The 18,144-nt window shown below is 42.7% G+C and overlaps 1 protein-coding gene across 2 annotated transcripts in view; it reads right to left on the reverse strand.

The window, feature by feature from the left end:
* Positions 1-356: 356 nt before the first annotated feature.
* The window catches only part of trim44 (tripartite motif containing 44), a 41,841-nt gene continuing 24,053 nt past the window's right edge, over positions 357-18,144 (reverse strand). For both annotated transcript variants that reach the window (XM_061076129.1, XM_061076130.1), the window contains exon 6: positions 357-1,789. In XM_061076129.1, coding sequence (XP_060932112.1) covers positions 1,705-1,789 — 85 coding nt within the window. In that variant the 3' untranslated portion in view covers positions 357-1,704. The remainder of the gene's footprint in view (positions 1,790-18,144) is intronic.

Below are 18,144 nucleotides of genomic sequence, written 5' to 3' on the forward strand. Positions count from 1 at the left end.
GAGTCTGAGAGCGCCAGAGAGGGAAAGTGAGAAAGAAAAATGAGCAGAGGAGAGACAAAGGCTTTCTGATTGCGGCTGTGAGTTGATGAAAAGTGGGTCCGGTGCTGCAGGCGTGAATCCGGTCTGCATTTAAATGTGTCTTTAGAGAATCAGAGACCCTGAGGAGTTCTCCTGCTCTGGACCCCTTTGCTCCCACACCTCCTATTCCCAGTCCTATCTGGATGCTTTGCTGCTTTGAATCTTGATGAAAGTAGAATAAGAAATCCTCCTCTTTCTGGGTTTTTGCTTTTGCAAGAGAGAAAATATGCAGGAATGAATGGATGTATACGCATGAATGTCACGTTCAACACCAAATGTAACAAACAGTGCTGTTTATTTAAAGATCTCAGACAAAAATAGACATATGAAAACAGGAGAGAGAAACATCAGACAGTCAGACTCCTATCTGTCGTTACACTAGAATAAAGAGTGATTTCAATAGGCTGTTGATTCACCAACATTTCCCTTGGGTAGGTGTATACAGCTCTCAGTGCATCTAAGTGCAGCTCTACAGTAGTGAAGTCATGTTGTTGTCGTCTGTCATTTTTACAACCCAGATTAGATGAAACTACACCCAGTTTTTTTGACGAGAGCCTCAAACGACACACCGAAGCCTTCTCTCCTCGACTCCAACCGATCCGGAAGTGGGCGCGGTCTCAATCTAACTGAGATTTAGAATTTCAGGCAACAGAATCAATCACATTAAAACAAACTGCTGATACGGACAGATTCGCGGTGGTCCATCAGGAGTGAAGGCTCCGGCCCCGACGGGTCAAGGTAGGAAGTGTGTGCGCTTGTCTGGACGGCGATCCGTCATAAGCTGCTGATTGGCCCCAGAGTAATGGGCCTTTACGTTATAGTGCACTGAAAGCTGATACTGTGAGAGCACAATTCGATTTTTTACCTAACAAAGACTCAGCAACATTTACCAATCAATGAGTGGCAAAATGCGCCCCCCCCCTTTGTTTCTGATAATACATCTGACAAGAACAAAAATAAATGGGCCCAAATATACGGGCATAAAGAATCCGCAGAGAGCTGAAGGCAACATGATGATGGAAAGCACCAGGGACAGCATTGTAGAATAGAAAAAAAAGAACACCCAATAGATCTTTATAAAATATTATCTTTGTGATTTAAGACATTGTGGCTTCTGAAAATAAAATCCCTTTTTTTTTTACGTGTGAGAGCATCCGCAGTGTTTGTCACAGCATCTGAATCAAAATGATACTGCGAATAAATGAAGAGTGAAGCGTTCCATGTCACAGAATTTTCTTTTTTTTCCTGTTGTAGCGTGTGTGGCTCAACTCACGCTCCGCTCGGCTTCCTCTCCGGCTCAGCCAGGCTCACCAGTAAAGCCCGGGATCCGACTGGCTGTGGAAATTGAGCCTGATGGTAATTGATTGCCCATAAGTTGTGTGCTTCAATTAAAGAAAGTTAGTAGCTAGTGGGGAATTAAAAAGGTTTTGAGAGTCATCCATATTTGTCACAGCAGCCTCCTTCAAGGTCAGGCCACTGCCAGCAGGCACCGGGGAGGGGTGGGGGGGTAATGGGGAGACGGCTGACAGAGCCAGGGCCAAGGCTGACAGCTTGGCCGGGCTGACGGCTGGCTGAGGCCGACACTGAAGGACAGGTGGATGCAGTGAACAGTCTGGAGTGCTGCTCTCAGGGGGCGTGGTCCATGGAGGGTCCGGAATCATCGTCTCCAAAGTCCCGGGGATCGAGGGGGGCCGCCCTCGGCTCTGGGAACCTGGAAGAAGAGAAACAAACATAACCGGTAACTGGAATGGCACAGTAGAGCAAATACCTCCAACCAGGCAAGACAGAAACAGGCAATTAAATCAAGCTGCAACACAGTTCACACATTATCACAGTTTCCTAAATGTGTCTGATTGTTTTCATTAAGATCTTATATAAATGATTAAAAATGCCTATTTTCGCAATGTTAAAGAAAAACATTTTCTGGCTCTGCACAGACATCTTCTTAAACTCTTACTGCATCCTTCCGCCACATTTTGCGTAAATCAGTTCAGTTGTTCGGTGTAATCTTGTTTAGAAACCTAAAACATAACTTCCTTGGCTGAGGCAAATGTATCTGATCACATCCCATTCTCCAAATCTCTTCTTGTATCACAAATAAACACAACCGCTCTACCCACACACACACAACACACCCACACACGCCCTCCAGCATGAGCACATAACATGGAAATATAATAAACCTTTGTGAAATGTAATCAGTTTCAATCAGGCTGCGTCTTAAGTAGAAATCATCCATTCCGTCGGTTTTATATTAGCAGTTCTGCGATGACAGAGACGGAGTGAGAGCTAAACTGTAGGGACCTGTAGCAATCCCAGCCGGGGCTGATAGATTCAGTTTCACTGGAGACAGTCTACACTAATCATATGCTCTAATTGGACAATGTCGCGAAGGTGATAGAGCACCGTTCCTCCAGGAGAAGCAACTCTCTACTGCGGCTCGTCTCTTTCTACCCTCCATCTTTCTCATAACGATTCCCCCCCTAAATCTACACAACCACATCCCTTTTCACTTTGACTAAACATCTGCATGTTTTTCTTTTGTAAACACACAAACACACACACACACACACACACACACACAAATGATGTTTAATTCAATGAGAGTCAATGCATCTGAGAGTAAGAGCCATCATTTCATTATTCACGAGTCTCTTCCCTTCCTCTGACCTTGGGCGGTTCGTTAGCATTTATAATATGAATTTATTGTCATTTATCTAAGCAAAAATCAACAAAAAAGAGATTATTCCATTTGTATAGATGGTGTCTGACTGTTTTATGGATCATCTGAGGTTTCTGGTTTAAAACTGATATTACAGAAACTTTTAGCTCAGGGTTACATTTGATGTAATTCATGGTTCAGCCTGTGAACAGCAACAACATTTGACCAAGGCTTTGTTCACTGGTTATACATTTGACAGGAAAGTGGTTCATGACAACCATTTAAGATAATAACAGGTACTGTCAGCACAAAGAGCTTTTGAAAAACAGAGACGGATGTGAATGGAGAGCTTCCATGAGCACTAAGATGAGAAAATAAGTAGTTAGCAATGATACTAAAAAGTCTGTTCTTCAGAAGGTTTTCTAACCTTCAACAAAATTCTTATAAAGCAAATCTCCAGCCAGTCATGGGCTCTGTCAGGCCGAATGCCAACATATCTTAGTTTAGGTGGGTACCTCATGTGCACCACCTATAAATCCTTAGAGGTATTAGGATACATCCTATGGGGAGAATGAATGTCACTACAGTATAAAATCTCATCCATCAAATAGTTGTTGAGACAAAAATATCTAATATAGCAAAAAAATAGACGATAAACAGAAAATTCCAATATCATAAGTCTTAACATGTTGGTTGTCCATTTCAAATAAAACTTCTGTTATAGAGAATAAACTTTTAAAACACACGTATACAAACTATACAGCAACATAGACCATGTTGTATTATACAATTACTGGTTGAATGTGGTTAACTAAGATAAGGATCACCATATATGCAAGAAAATGCAGGCAATTATTCCAGGGTAAAATAATTTGTAGCTTATAATAGAGTTAAATTCTAGCCTGCTGATGGTGTGTGTGTTATCTGATGGTGAGTATCTCTATGTGTGTGTGTGCATTTGTGTGGGTGTGTGTGTGTGTGTGTGTTTCCATCTCCTATCTCTCTGTGAAAGACACATTTCCATCCCTTTCTGCCTCTCTGATGCTTCTCCCGCTCACTCGCTTTGATACTGTTCCACCTCCAACATCTCAGCTTTTCTGCCACATGCAGCACAATCTCTACACGCTGGTTAGTACGCAGCAATACTTCTCTCTCCCGGAGTATTTCTGTCTGACATACTTCTGGTGGCAGAGTAAAGAGCTGCTTCCTCCTCCTGCACCTCCTCAAGGGGCACATCAGCCCAACACGAACACACAACGGGGGCATCTCATCAAAGAGCTATCGCAAATGTGTGCACACGTCAATGCATGCTACAGCACTGTTGTGTACCTAGGAGCCGAGACTTTTGAGCCTCTCGACTCCAAAACGCTTAGAGGTCAGGCTATAAACAACACTTTCAGGATTTAATAAAGCAGCAACAACAGAAACACACAAGTACACACAACTTGGCATCAAGTAGCAACTCACTGACTGCCCAAAGAAATGACAATGTTGGACGGAGTGTACACTTACACACTCACGCACACACAAATACAATTTCCCTTAAGTAAACATCTGAGACATTAATTATTCAGAAGTGCTGTTCTCATTTAAGTTCTTGGCTAAAGTTACCACCTGACCTTTCATCCGCCACACAAATTTTACGCAGCAATCAAACCGTCTACGGCGGCACACACACACACACACACACACACTGTTCGCTCTCTGTTGTCAGCACAGCAGCACACACACGCACACACACACACACACACACACACACACACACACACACAGACACACGTCTGCATCGAGCTAAAGGCCCCGACGTCCACACGCTTCCCTCCTGTCTGAGACTGAGGGGTTCGGAGGTAAAAAAAAAAAAATTGAAAAAGTGTCACACTTTGCACCGGGATGATCCTGCCAGCTACAATTCGAGATATGGATGTGTCCTAATGAGGAGGAATGGGACGGGGAAAAAAACAAGGAGGGCAACGAGTCAGTCAAAGAAGTGGAGGATGATTTACGAAAAAGGAAAAGACGATTTATGGGATTTTGAAGGAGGTGAAGAACAGGAGACCAAAGGCAGGAGAGTGACGGCGTGGGCAGGAAGTGACATCATCTTGATCGGGGGTTGTTGCTGAGGCTAAGACACAATGGAGAGATGGTGTGTGAGACTAAAGGCCAATTTATGCTTGTACGTATTTTTTAAAACGGATAGATAAGACCGCCCTATCCGTCGTGGAACGCCCTCTCCGAGCGCCTCGGAGAGCTTTTCGTACACGTCTGATTTTTCTAACTGTCCGTCTTCATGTCGGAGAGCCAACGGACAACTCTTGGCTGTGATTGGTCCGCGAACGACATCATTTCCCTACGACGTAATTTCCCTACGACGTCATTTCCGGACCTCAAACTTCCTGTTTCCTTCCCTGTAGCATCAAACCCAAACACAACTACGATTCTACGATTAATGTGACGTGTGTGTTAAGCCAGCGGAGTTGTCCGGCTGACGGTGGCTCGTTAGAGCACTGACGGCATGTGTGCACGGTCACATACGGTTACAACGAGCTTTCAAAACGGCGCTAGCAGGCTAGGCTAGCGGGCTAGCCACCATGCTAACTGCGGTGGTAACAGTGCAAGAACCCGCCCTCGACTTTAATTCCACTTCTATCATGACACTGTTTCTATAATACCGTCAGGTTAGAAGCAAACACTGGGTAGCAGTTAGTGCCGGGAGTCCCTGCTGACTGTGTGTGGAAGCTGGGGGGGAGCTAGCTCCGTGTAGCTGCTAGCTCCGCGAGCTTCAAGCTACAAGCTGTGGAATCAGCAACACAGTTCGGAAACAAGACCGGGGAACCGCTGCGCTAAGAAACGATAACATCAGCATTTTGACCCGCTGGGTGTCACTTTATTAGTTCTGTTAGTTGCCATGGTTCAGTGTGTGGGAGACAGAGATAAACAGACACACGTGGACTTCTTCTTCCCAAAATTGGGGTAGGCTTCTCTGAGCTCGTCTTCCGTTGCGCCACCTATGGGTTTGGCGGTGAATTTTTTTCGACGTACAGTGGTCGGACAAGTAAAAATCAAAAAGACTCTTCGCCCACCGTGGAGCCCTCTCCGAGAAACGGATACGTAGAAGCATATAAGAGCCTTTATTCATCGTTCAGGAGTTTCTACTGAAACTCCATATTCATGGGGCGACTGAATAACCAAATGGCGAGGTAGTACGATGTATTATACACCTCGAGCAGCAGGTTACGGGTTTGACTACTGACCGTGATCAGATATGATGTGTCTTTTCTCAGGTCATGTCTGTAAACTGCTGTTAACAATCTCTTTGGGTTGTCCCGATAAGCAAAAATATAAGGGTGGACCATTTGCTGCAGCTGCTGGTCATTCCTCTACTGTTTCTCTCTACATTCCCTGTTTGCCTTTCCTGTTTCAGTCCAACAAAGACATGAATAAAATCTAGTTTAAAAGCTTAAAAATACTTTTATGCCACAATTTACCAGTTTTATTTGTGATTTTATGCATTTGCACAGACAATGATAAAAAGAAAGATTTAATGGGAGATAAAATAAACTCAGTGAGCTGATGATTACATCTTCTATAAAACCATTTTATTTCAAGGGAGGCATTTAACTGTTGATTTCTTATATATAGAAAATAGTCCGTTTTATTCCTCCAGGCACAACATTTTAAACCGCTGCTTATTCTGTCCTGTCCGACCTTGACAAAATGCTGAGTGTTTTCCTTTGAAGAGTTTAAAACTTGTTTGAATCTAATCTTCAAGACAGGCCTTCAAGTGTTCGTACTGGAGACCGTACAGTGGGTTTTGATGTACAAGCGTTTTGAGGTAGCCCAGGGGTTTGTGCTATAAGTTTACCCTGGACAAGCCTGTTCAGAATTGATCTCAGCTTTCACAGTTGAATTGGATGACACACTTATCCTAAGCCACCCGTGTAAAGTCTCCATTGTATTTGACCGTACTGGTTTAATTGTCTTCATAGACGATCACTTCCTGTGTTAACTGCACGAGAATCACCATAGAAAGGTACAGTTAACTCTACAGACCTGCCTTTTGTGGATAATCACGTATTATGTTGCATGCTAGCAGAGCTGTATGAATAGAATACACTTTTTGCCCCCCTGTGTGTTTATGAACAAAATAACTCAACAACACATGACCAGATTTCCACCAAACGTGGGAGGAGCAATACTTGGGAGGGTATCTCCAGAAAGTTTAACTTTCGGAGCTGAGTGGACAAAGATCGAAGGTCAAGGTCAACAAAAATACACATTTTCTAAGATATCTCCTCAAACAAACCGAGAATCTAAATTAATCAGAGAATTATTACCCACCATATGATATTAAATGATAAGTTACATCATGAAGAAGTCACAAAATGATGTCACACAGTGTAGTAATGCATTAACATTCATTCTTCATCATATGGGATCAATTCCATCATCATGACCTTCTAAGTTAAGTCTATATAAAGTTTGCACACAGGATATGCATCACCCTTACACTAATTTCATTTCAGCTTTGTAATGTTACACAGATTAGAGATGTCCTCTGCTAACAACTGCAATTAAGCATCCATACTGTAATCTTCTCTTATTAAGAAACCGATCTGCTCAGGCAGCTGCTCAGAGTTTACTGGCTTAAAAGAAAGAAAGGGACTCGGTCGTGACCCTACTGATGCTTCACCGGTTCCCTGTTATTTTTAGAAGTGAATTGTTTAAAAATGCAAGTGATATCTTTCAAAGCATCCGCCCCATGCTGCATCACAGACCTTTTGACAGCAAATGACTCGCACAGATTGTGATCATCAGATGAAGCCCGTCTGTTGTTTTCAAAGTAAACTGAAGACTAAAGGTAACAGTGATGCGCGCTTCAGAATAAAGAACCGGAGGAGATAAGGTTGGAGAGTTCAGTCAAATCTTTAGTCACCTTTTCATGCTTGATTAAATAGTTTCGTGACGCCTTTTTCCTCAATTCGTCCTCTTTAACAATTCATCTTATGAGCAGATGTTTCTTTTAACCTGTGGACATCTTCGTTTATTTTTATTCCTTTAATTTATTTGTATCTCTAGAACAACTGTATGAAACACTGTGTTGTTCCTGCGACAGAGTTTCTGCTCTGCCCTGGCAGAATCTGAAATCCTCAGCGAGCGTGACAGCAGTGGTTGAGGAACGAGGACTTTATTAAGATTCTGTGGTGAGAGGCTGCTGTGTGGGCACAGGTGCTGACAGCTGTGCAGGTGCTGGGCTGTTTGGTGGAACACGGACTCACAGGATCTGAATGTGATGCACATCTCATTAACTGACGCGGTTCGACTGGATGATGTGACAGTCTGCGTCATGAAATGTGACGTAAATAGGTGACGTGGTCGGAGGCTATATGCAGGACACTGTCTGACCAACACAGCTGAAATTACATTTGTGTGCACTAGAGAACGCACTGGTTTGCCCTGTTTTATATTCTTCCACCTATAGAAGTAGCCTGGGGTTAAAGGAACTGGTACAAAACTGAACCTCCTACCATAGAACAATGGTTAGGGATTGTAAGATAAATATACTGTATGGAGAGAATGACCTACCAACTTCGACTGAAAGAAGATGTTTCTATAACAAAGTGGAAAAAATGGGTGTTGTAAGACATAACGAAAGACATGTGAACTGTAAACTGTATAAATCTGATTTTGTAGAATAGGGATACCTGTAACCATGACTGACTTTTTTTTTTTTTTTTTTCTCTCTGTTGTATATGTCTTGTATGTGTCAATGAAAAAAAAAACCCATCATTTTCCATCATAAAAAAAAAAAATAAAAAAAAGAAGGAGCCTGGGGTTTACATACAGCACCGAAAAAACTAGATGGCTGTCACGAAACTTATCTCCTGAAGTGAAACCTGCATATGTCTGATGTTCTCTAGTGCAGCCATACACATACACACAAAGTCTGCACACCACACACACATTTAAAACCCTGATACTAATGATACGCCTCGAGACAAAGAAAACAACCACGACACGGCTCATCCTCCATGAGATGGAAGAAAAATCTACACGGTGTCAAAGCGTCCCTGGGCATGTTAATGATGAATCTGCAAAAGCTCCTCATAGCCCACAACTGAGCCCACGTTGAGCCACAGTTGCAGAATTATTGGCTTTGTTTGCACAGATAGTGATTTATTGGGCTGTGGAGCTTTTACTCTCAAGGACATTTAACCGCCTGTGCTCATGATATCCAAGTTTATACAGTTTAATATCTGAATGACAGCGTGATCAAGGCAAATGAGATTTTTGGAAATTATATTTAGTTTTTGGGATGAAACTTTGTAGATATCAACAAATGTAGGATTTGTAGTCAATGTATTATTGACAGGAATTAGTGGAGGAGAGTGATACAAACTGCCTGAGTCAAGAGACAGCTTTCCATCATCCTCTATGATAGAAACTCTGAGCTGACTGAAGAATGACTACAAACAGTGACCGTTTGCTTCAGACTCACTGGTCTATTCATACTGTACACTGGGACTGTCTTCCCAGTGGAAAACAATGCCGCACCCTGTGGTGTTTTCTGTGCTGCTCCAAAGACTTAATCAGTTCATGGAGGAAGCGGAGAGACAAGGCACAACAACAGGCAATGCATCATGGTGAGGGGGGACAGGGAGCTGGGGGGCTTTAATATGACCCTTTGTGAGAAGCGCGGCTTATTCATCAGAGCAAATCGGGAGCGGCTAGGATAAATCCATCTTATCATCCACCAGATGTATCGCCTCAAGTATCCCACATTCAAACTCATGTTCATGCATCCCATTATTTTTTTAAATGTACACGGGGAAGTGCGGGTGCTTACCCCTGCAGTCAACTCAGTGCGTGTTGCAAGTATTATGCTGGAAATGCCTCCTCCTGCATGCAGACTGTGCACAGCGAGGCGGAAAAGGTCGGTGATGCGGAAACAAATAGTGTGCCGATGCTCCTCCAATCAGAACGATCACACAGGTCTGTTCGTGCTGCGGCAGCTGCGAGGAGTTGGATGAACTAATTTCTCCGACGCAGGTACCCGCTGTTAATCATACAGAGGAATTAATGCGCAGCAATTCAGATAAGAGCATTAGACCAGTACAAAGACTCAATCTTACATTGGCTCATTTGGTGATTCGACAATGTCTGCGGCCGTGAGGGCAATTGAGGATTTAATTGAGGAGAACTGCAGCAATCCCATTTGATGCATGCTGTCCACAAAATGTATAACAGCTCATTAATGCAAGTGTGAAATTCAAACTGACCTGAACATGAAGATAAGCTTCCCTGTTGTCACATGCTTCATGTATATGACTGTATGTGGACCACCATCATGCTTCCTTTGCCCTGCAGGCACAGGACTGACTGTGCTTTCGAATTTTCCACAGCTACTCCTCTTGGTCACAAATTAAATGGCAATGAATGACTAAGAAGATTCCGATAGAAAAGCAAGGAGGAGATAATGAGATAGCCTTAATGGTTCCCCACTGTACAACAAAGAGAGGTGAGGGGGTACAGACCTGTGTGATGAAGTAACAAGAGGTTTGATCTTCAGGAGTTTTCTTGTCTGCTGCTATTTATTTGACATACTTACAAATATAGTAAAACTCAGATCCATAAAGGAACCCAGGGGATGTTTATGAAAGAGGATAAACGGCTCCCTGTAAATGCTGCTGTGTTCAACGGTGTCTCACTGTGGAGGAAACCCATAACCCCGGAGTGGTGCTGCTCAAAGTCTAACAACCTGAGATCAGTTTACAGAGCACAGCAGAGGTAACAGGCCATCTGTTAATAGCTCTGATTATAATGTATAAGAGTCAGCAGGGTTCCACAAATATGATAAAAGCCATACCGATGTTTCAATAACTGAAATTGACCTCAACAATAAAGGGGGAACTATTAACAGAAAAAGACAACATTTCTGCTCCTGGCAACTATAATAGAATAAGTTTATGGCTCAGCTAAAAACTGACTGTGATTCAGGAGGGAGAGCGGGTCGAACCAGATGTTCTCTGATTAAAGGCCATAACGAGCTCTGTCAGAGTAGTTATCTAAGGCCACTACTATTAGGCAGAGTGAACTCGTATATCTCCAGCCAGGTTGAGTTTGCTGCATTGCACAGGGGCCAGGTCTGAGGATATCTGATTTGGAAAGACTCTTTTTTTTTTAAAGATGCCAACTGTGTCTTTGGTTTAAATTGGAAATTTCGGTCGTAAATAAAACTCCTTTTGAAGTTTTAATCTAAAGCTCAGAGTGAGGAAATGACACATTGGAGAGATAGAGCTTTATCTGTCCTTCACAAAGCACAAAGAATCAGCTAACAGGTAAAGAATATTGAGCAGCCACGCCGACCCTCAGTCTCCCTTTTATTTAAGATTCTTCTTAAATTCTACTTTTCTTATCCCTTTTCCTGCATCTTCTATTTTCAGCCTGCTTACTTTCTCTTTCCATCTCTCTCTTCGTTCGCCCACGTCTCCTGTCTGTCCTTCTATGCCCTTTTGTCGTCTCCACCGACACCATCGATTCAGGGTTGCTGAAGGGAGTCCTTCCTCGCCTGATCTGCACAGTCTGTCATGTGACCAGTGAGCTGGCTCTGCCCCATGGCCAGACAGCCATTATGAAGACTGACTGGTCACAGCAGAGCCCACACACTTGGCAGGCTGGCAAAGCTGCCCCCCCCCCCCTGTTGCCTCTTTCAAACAACTCCCTTCTCTAAACAGCAGAACGCCGGCGCCACGTTGAATAAGAGCGCCGCCCAGGTGCCCCGACGGGCTGTCTCAGGATCTGAATGGCTCTGGAGACATTTTAAAATTAAAAGCCTTTTTACAGCACACTTGGCACAATGCTATTGACTCCCCCTCTGTCTGGACTCTCCTCATCAGAGATGGAGGGATGTCAGATCCACATATGGCCTTTGGGAGAAGGTGGAGCAGAGGAAAAAGGGAGAGGAAAGAGTGTGTCGCTGAGACAGAGTTGGAGAACAGACCGGCCATTAGGCAAAGCCTTCTGTCACATGGAAACTCCCCCTCCCTGGATCCAAGCCCTGTCACCCAAGCCTTCAGTGTGAAGGACGCTCGGACAGGCAGCACAGAAAACCAGGGCTCCAGACTGTCACAACTCTCATCTCGGCTGATAAACATCTCATATGCCTCATCTATCGCTCGCTGTTTCTTCTTCTTCCTCTGCAAAATGTTCAACTCACTGTGGGATGAAGGACTTTCCTCAGGGTCCAATAAAGATCTTCCTGTTGCAGCAAAATAGATGAACATTTATGATTTCTATACCACGAGGAGGGTACAAATGCAAATTGTGCACTTAAATGCAAAGTATGAGACTGCGCAGACAGCGCTGGACAAACTGAAACTACTTTAGGCTTTATTAGTCTGAAGTGAAATGTGTTGTGTTCTTGTAGAAGCAGCATGGTAAGAAGTAACACTGCAACACAGTGAAACACAGTCATGGGGCTTGACAGCTCTCCGGTGCTCATGACTAATAACGTTTTATGTGTACTAATGCATCCTGTAAAGCAGCAGACATAAAAGCCTGCCAAGCCTCTATCAGAAATTTCATCATCAGGAAAGTGGAAGCCATTTCATTGTTGGGGGGTTTTTTTGCAAGAAAAATCGAGAGGCATGTCTATCCTTTGGAAATGGATTTTATCTGTAACCACAAGTGAACACATCATTTCTAATTAAAACATGCAAATGTGTCTCTGTATGTGAACAAAATTCACAAAGATCATAAAAAGATAGAGATAGTTAACAATTTAGTGGGGAAATTTCTGGTTCAAAGGCAGGACTCAGACACAAACTGAGAAAAAGCAATTAATTTTCCATCCCATCCCTCCCTTCACACACCGACGCTGGATTAAGGTGATTTTGCAAAGTGCATGCTAAGTCTCCCATTAAAATCCTGGGGTAGTTAAATCCCGACCATCTCCTCATTCCTCTCTAGCCGATACTATAAATCTACACGGTGACAGGGCTCGTCCTGGAGCAGCTGAATTAAACATGCCAACATTCGCGCTCACCTCCCCTTCCCTCACTTTTAGAATAACTGAGCAGGGGGACGGACTGCGGACGGGGGGGGGAGAGGGAGAGTGTCCTGACAACTGCCCCACTGAGTCGTCACACACGTGCTGTGACGCTGTTGCTATATCCAGCTGTGGAAGGGAGATGTTCTGAACGCTGTGTTCGTGCTAGAGCCGTTTCTGGGTTGACAGTTCATACCTACGGCTGCAGGTTTGATAAGACACTGATTCATTGCCCCTTGGTTCAGCCTGCCACTATCATCCTCCTACATCTCCACTGAGCGGAAATCAGACCTGTAATTCCACCGAAGGGGTTACACACCGTGATGAGTGTGTGTGGTGGACATAGTATAGACGGCTGATTTGTTGTTTATCTTAATTATCCGAGCCGTGCGAATGCGTGTGCGTTTGTGTTTGTGTGTGACTGTTTGTCATGTTTATCAGTGGGTTTAGAATGAATAATGAATGTTTACACACTGTGTGACATTTTTTCAGCCCTTTTACTTGTGTGTGCTGTAGCATTTCATGCGTTATAGGGGTGCAGGGGCGAATCTGTGCAGATCCGATATGACAATCTGCCTTGTGGATATATCACGGGGAGAGGAGATGTGTGTGTGTGTGTGTGTGTGTGTGAGAAAGAGAGAGATAGAAAGAGACAGAGAAAAAGGACGTGTGAGAGAGAATATGTGCAGACTTTCCAGAGAACCTATTTTCCTGTAAATTATATCATACCAGGAAAAGATACGTGACAGCAGAGAGTAGCTGTGTCCAAGATTACCTACTTGTTCATTAACCCCTACTTCACTATATAAGAACGTCTGAGGACAATACAGTGAGCTCATTGGCAAAAGATTTGTCGCAGGATTAAGGACGAACAAAAACAACGCTGGCGCCTGTGCAAAACCCACAATAACGTTTAAATGTTTATTTTAAACTTAGTATTAATCACTTAAGGTTAAAAAACATGTTGAATGATCATCTTTAAATGTAGAAATAAACTTGTTGTACACTACTTTTCACGATGCATTGTGGGAAACAATGAGTCCACTATATGGTACATACAAATTTCACTAAACATTAGGACAGCACTAAAAAATGGCAAACTTACTATATAGTGAACATCAGACCAATTAGCAACTGGCTGAATGAAAGTTGCTAATTATCTGGTGTGGTGTCAATTAACAACACTGACATTTGCTGATCATTCTTGTTCAGCCTATGAAAGTTCAGTCCAGTTAAGTAGTTGGAAAATACCAAAATAAAAAAAACACCAGTGAGTGTTTAGATTGTTTGATTATGAATGTGTCTGAAAACCCATTTCATCTTTCAACCTATTGCTCCAGAGGCGTAGCTCTAAGGATAGCAATGCTAATCTGTTGCTACGTTCACTTTAGCCCACAAAAGCTGGTATCACACCCGCTCATGAGGACATTATTGTGCACAGACATTCATGGTCTCCAGAGGATAAAGTATAAGGGAGCACTTACACTTGTATGCTTCTCTTTCACTTTAATTGATGTGCATTGGCAAACTGCATTGTTGTTCCTTTCCTTTGCTTGTGCTGTGTACAATAGAAGTTGTAAGCAAATATTCAAGCACAAATCAAACCACGCAAATTCAAATACAGGTCCTGTCTGACATCAAACGTCAAGTTGAGCCAGGAGAGAGGAAGGAAGAGTCGGCTGGCGAACCTGTTGTGCTTCAGGACTCAGGAGTTTATTATAGCATGGACAGCCAGCATGGCACTTTTGGATGAAAGCCGTCTCTTTTGTGTGTCCCGAGCAGGAACCTGCGATTGCTGCAGGCAAAGCTTGTTATCCAAAGTTAAAGCAACGCGTTCTCGTGAATTTTGCTGAGTAATTTTTGTGATGCCTGGACCTATTGTCAGCAGGCGCCACTAAACAATAGTTTTGCAGTTTTGACAACTGTTAATTGGATTGCTAGGTTTTGCTCAGACACATAATAATCTTTGGTGAAGAATTGTCAGAACTTTGTCAATTTCTCCCAATTCAGGTTGAAAATAAAATGTCCTTACCGTCAGTCTCAACTGGAATAAGCTAATAATTAGCCAATGTGGACATGCTAACATGCTGAATTAAAATGGTGGACATGAGAAGCATCAGAATGATAGCATTGTTTCTCTCCTAAACTTTCCTCTGACATTTTATGATCTCACAATCTTCCCTAATGATTACATAGCTGCAGAAATACACACCAGCACGACACTTCACACACTCCCACCTCAAGTATCTGTGCTCAGAGGGGAGGAAGTGAGCTGTAATCAACACATTTGGATTCATCATTTCTCCCACCAATTCCTTGCAGTATTTCTCCGAACAGAACACATAAAACCACAGAGGCTTCTTTGACAATGTGATTATGAGATTGGACAGCTGGAGAAATATGTGTGGGTAATTTAATGAGCAGGTGCAGAGAAGAAAATAAAAATTACAAGATGGGTTCAGGGAAAAAAAGAAATGCGGCACTAGCTGTTTTGTATTCATAAATAATGAAGTAGATAATGACACGTCAACACCATTTATTTAATTTACTGCCGCAGACAGTGAAGGAACAAAAGATGAGGATTGTTTCTCAGTCTCAGTGACTCAGGATGATGTTGAACACTGAGCTACATGTTAGATAGCATAAGGTTATCACGGAGGGAATATCAGGGAGGAAGCAGATATAAAAATACAGACCACTGGAAGAGACAAAATGCTCATTCCAGGAAGCTTAGTGAAGTTTACCATCAGAGACTAACCTATTGTTGCTGGATAGTGCTCTGGAGCTTTCTGAAATATTATTTGCCACGCTCTCTTTCATTTTTTCACGCCTTTCCCTTCTATATTACCAATTTGCCCAGAGAGCTTCCTGTAGTTTCCACATCTTCCTTCTTTTCCTCTTTTCTCTTCAGCAGTTACCCCACATCGTCCATGTTGGAGGGGGATAACATCTCTACAATCTAGATACATCGTGCCAGCTTGGTAACATTTTCAAAATACATAAAGAATCCACTACGGAATTCGTACCATTTTGTTCTCTGCATGTGTTTATAATTAGGAAGCTTAAAATGACGATAACACAAAAAAAGTCATTGATTTTTATCTTGCACAAAGTCCCTCTGGATAAGAGCAGCAGCCTGATATGTAGAATATGAATTGCAAAGGTTCTCAACCCATTACTGTAAGGTCTAGTCTTTTTTTATACTTCGAGACAGAGTTCAACAAAAATGAATATTTAAAGACTCCTGTGGTGCTCCTTGTTAAATTGTTAAATCTCTCTTTTTCAATGTCAGCTGAACAAACTCGACAATCGATCCGTTTCTCGAGGTATAACGTCCCCATGCTGATATCTGACAAAAAAAAAGAAACCTTCAGCACAAACGCATGAAAACACACACATAAGAACACACTAAATTAAATGTGCGTGTGTACAAACACACCTTCGCACTGCAGCATGAAGCAAACGGAAGGTACAGTAAATGGGAGAGAGCTGTATTTTACACACATGAATTAACAATCCATTATGCATGGGCACTATGGGCTCTGAGCATCAACACAAACACAGTCCTAACCTGATTCTGCCGCACTATAGCCATGAATGCATCACAGGCACTTAACGCCGGCTCCCTGCATCCTGGGATCACAGACAACACACACAGCACTTGGCACAGCCCTCGAATCCCTCTGAACGGCAGATCAATACTGGAAGCACTCCTAAGGCTCTGTTCAAAGCTCTATAAAGTCTGTACCGGGCCTGCACAGGCATGTGCTGTAGGAAAGTAACCCCCAAAAAATTCCTGAAGCAGAACCAATTCAACTCGGCTGAAATTCAAAACCTCAAATACATTAAACTTATCAGCTGGCAAAACGTACTGCAGTCAAATCCAATATCAAAAGACGGAGTTTCTGTTTGAACTCATCTTCACATTCAAAATGTCTATTTCGCAAATACGTTGCTACCTGTTTGGTAGTTTTTTTTAATATTTTGTCAGGCGACGCAGTCCTGATTCATTCTTCGCTTTAATAGGATATTCAAACAAAGATAGAGTGAACACCTCTGCTAAGACCAAACAGTCCCCTTAAATTAAATCAAGCCGCACCAATTATCACAAACTCATCAGTCCCCTTAAATGTGCCTCTTGTGATTTTCAATCAAGATCCATAAATCATTATCCTTGCACGCCCTTTGTCTGCATCCGTACCAACGTTTAATGGATTCTTTCTTGGCCGTGTCCCATGCCTCCACTAAGTTTCATGGAAATCCAGACAGTAGTTTTTGTGTAATCTTGCTAAAATCCAAACAACCAACGACCAAATGAACCAACAAACAAACAAATGGATAGGGGTTAAAATATATCCTCCTTTATGTGCTGGTTATTATACAGCTTCAAATTCCCAGCTCGCTGTATGACCCACCAGATTGGAAACAAAGGCTCCCTGGTGCAAAAGTAAAATAGATGGGTGGTGCTTAACCAAGCCTGACCCTAAATCAGAGGTCTTTTTGGAGGTAAATTACCCCATTTGTATTCAGGAAAAGTTTCTGGGGAAACAAATAACTGCCATTCGTCACCACAAAAGACAAACTCAGCTGAAGCGTACACACTCTTATCCTTTCATATTTCCCCCTTTAACAGCTCTGCACACACACTTCTGTCGCTACTCTTCCAAAAACTGTTTGATGTTAGTCATGCTATTGCTGACAGTATCCATAAAACACACGGGCCACACACAGACACAACACAACACACATACCAATGGATGACATCTGAAAAAAACGGGAGAAATGTTGTGCATGTGGCATGAATTATGCAGGCTTATAGTCTCTTATCATCTAAATGCATGTCTCTCTATTTGTCAGTTTGGTATGTGTGTGCTTTGCATTGATGTGGGACCTCAGATCCAGTCCTGGGGAAAAGTGACGGCCGAGAGACAGAGAAGACAAGGAGACAGAGGAAGCGTGAGAAGAGAGAAAGAGGAGAACATTTAATTTGTGTAGTCCTGTTAATTTTTTGAGAACTGTTCATCCAAAAAACTTTACAGTCGACACTGCATTTCCTTGGGTCCTCACAATACGCCCACCAAGTTTGAAGTCATTCGGATGAGTGGTTGTCGAGGTAATTTGAAGAAAGCAAGACTGACAGATCATTTTTTGTAAGATTGTACTTGCTATCATGGCCAGTATTTGCATATTAATATATATTTATAACCATCTGTCAATGTTAAGCATTTTCTGTACTGCGTTGGCAGAAGAGGTCTGTGATCTGTCAGGCCAATAAACTTAATCAAATGGGAATTTGAAGCAAAGACAGACAGAGGAACCTGGTGATGTATTAATGAAGAGCTTTTAGTACAGTCAGAAC

The sequence above is a fragment of the Limanda limanda genome, chromosome 8 (genome assembly GCF_963576545.1).
Source record: "Limanda limanda chromosome 8, fLimLim1.1, whole genome shotgun sequence".
Lineage (NCBI taxonomy): Eukaryota > Metazoa > Chordata > Actinopteri > Pleuronectiformes > Pleuronectidae > Limanda > Limanda limanda.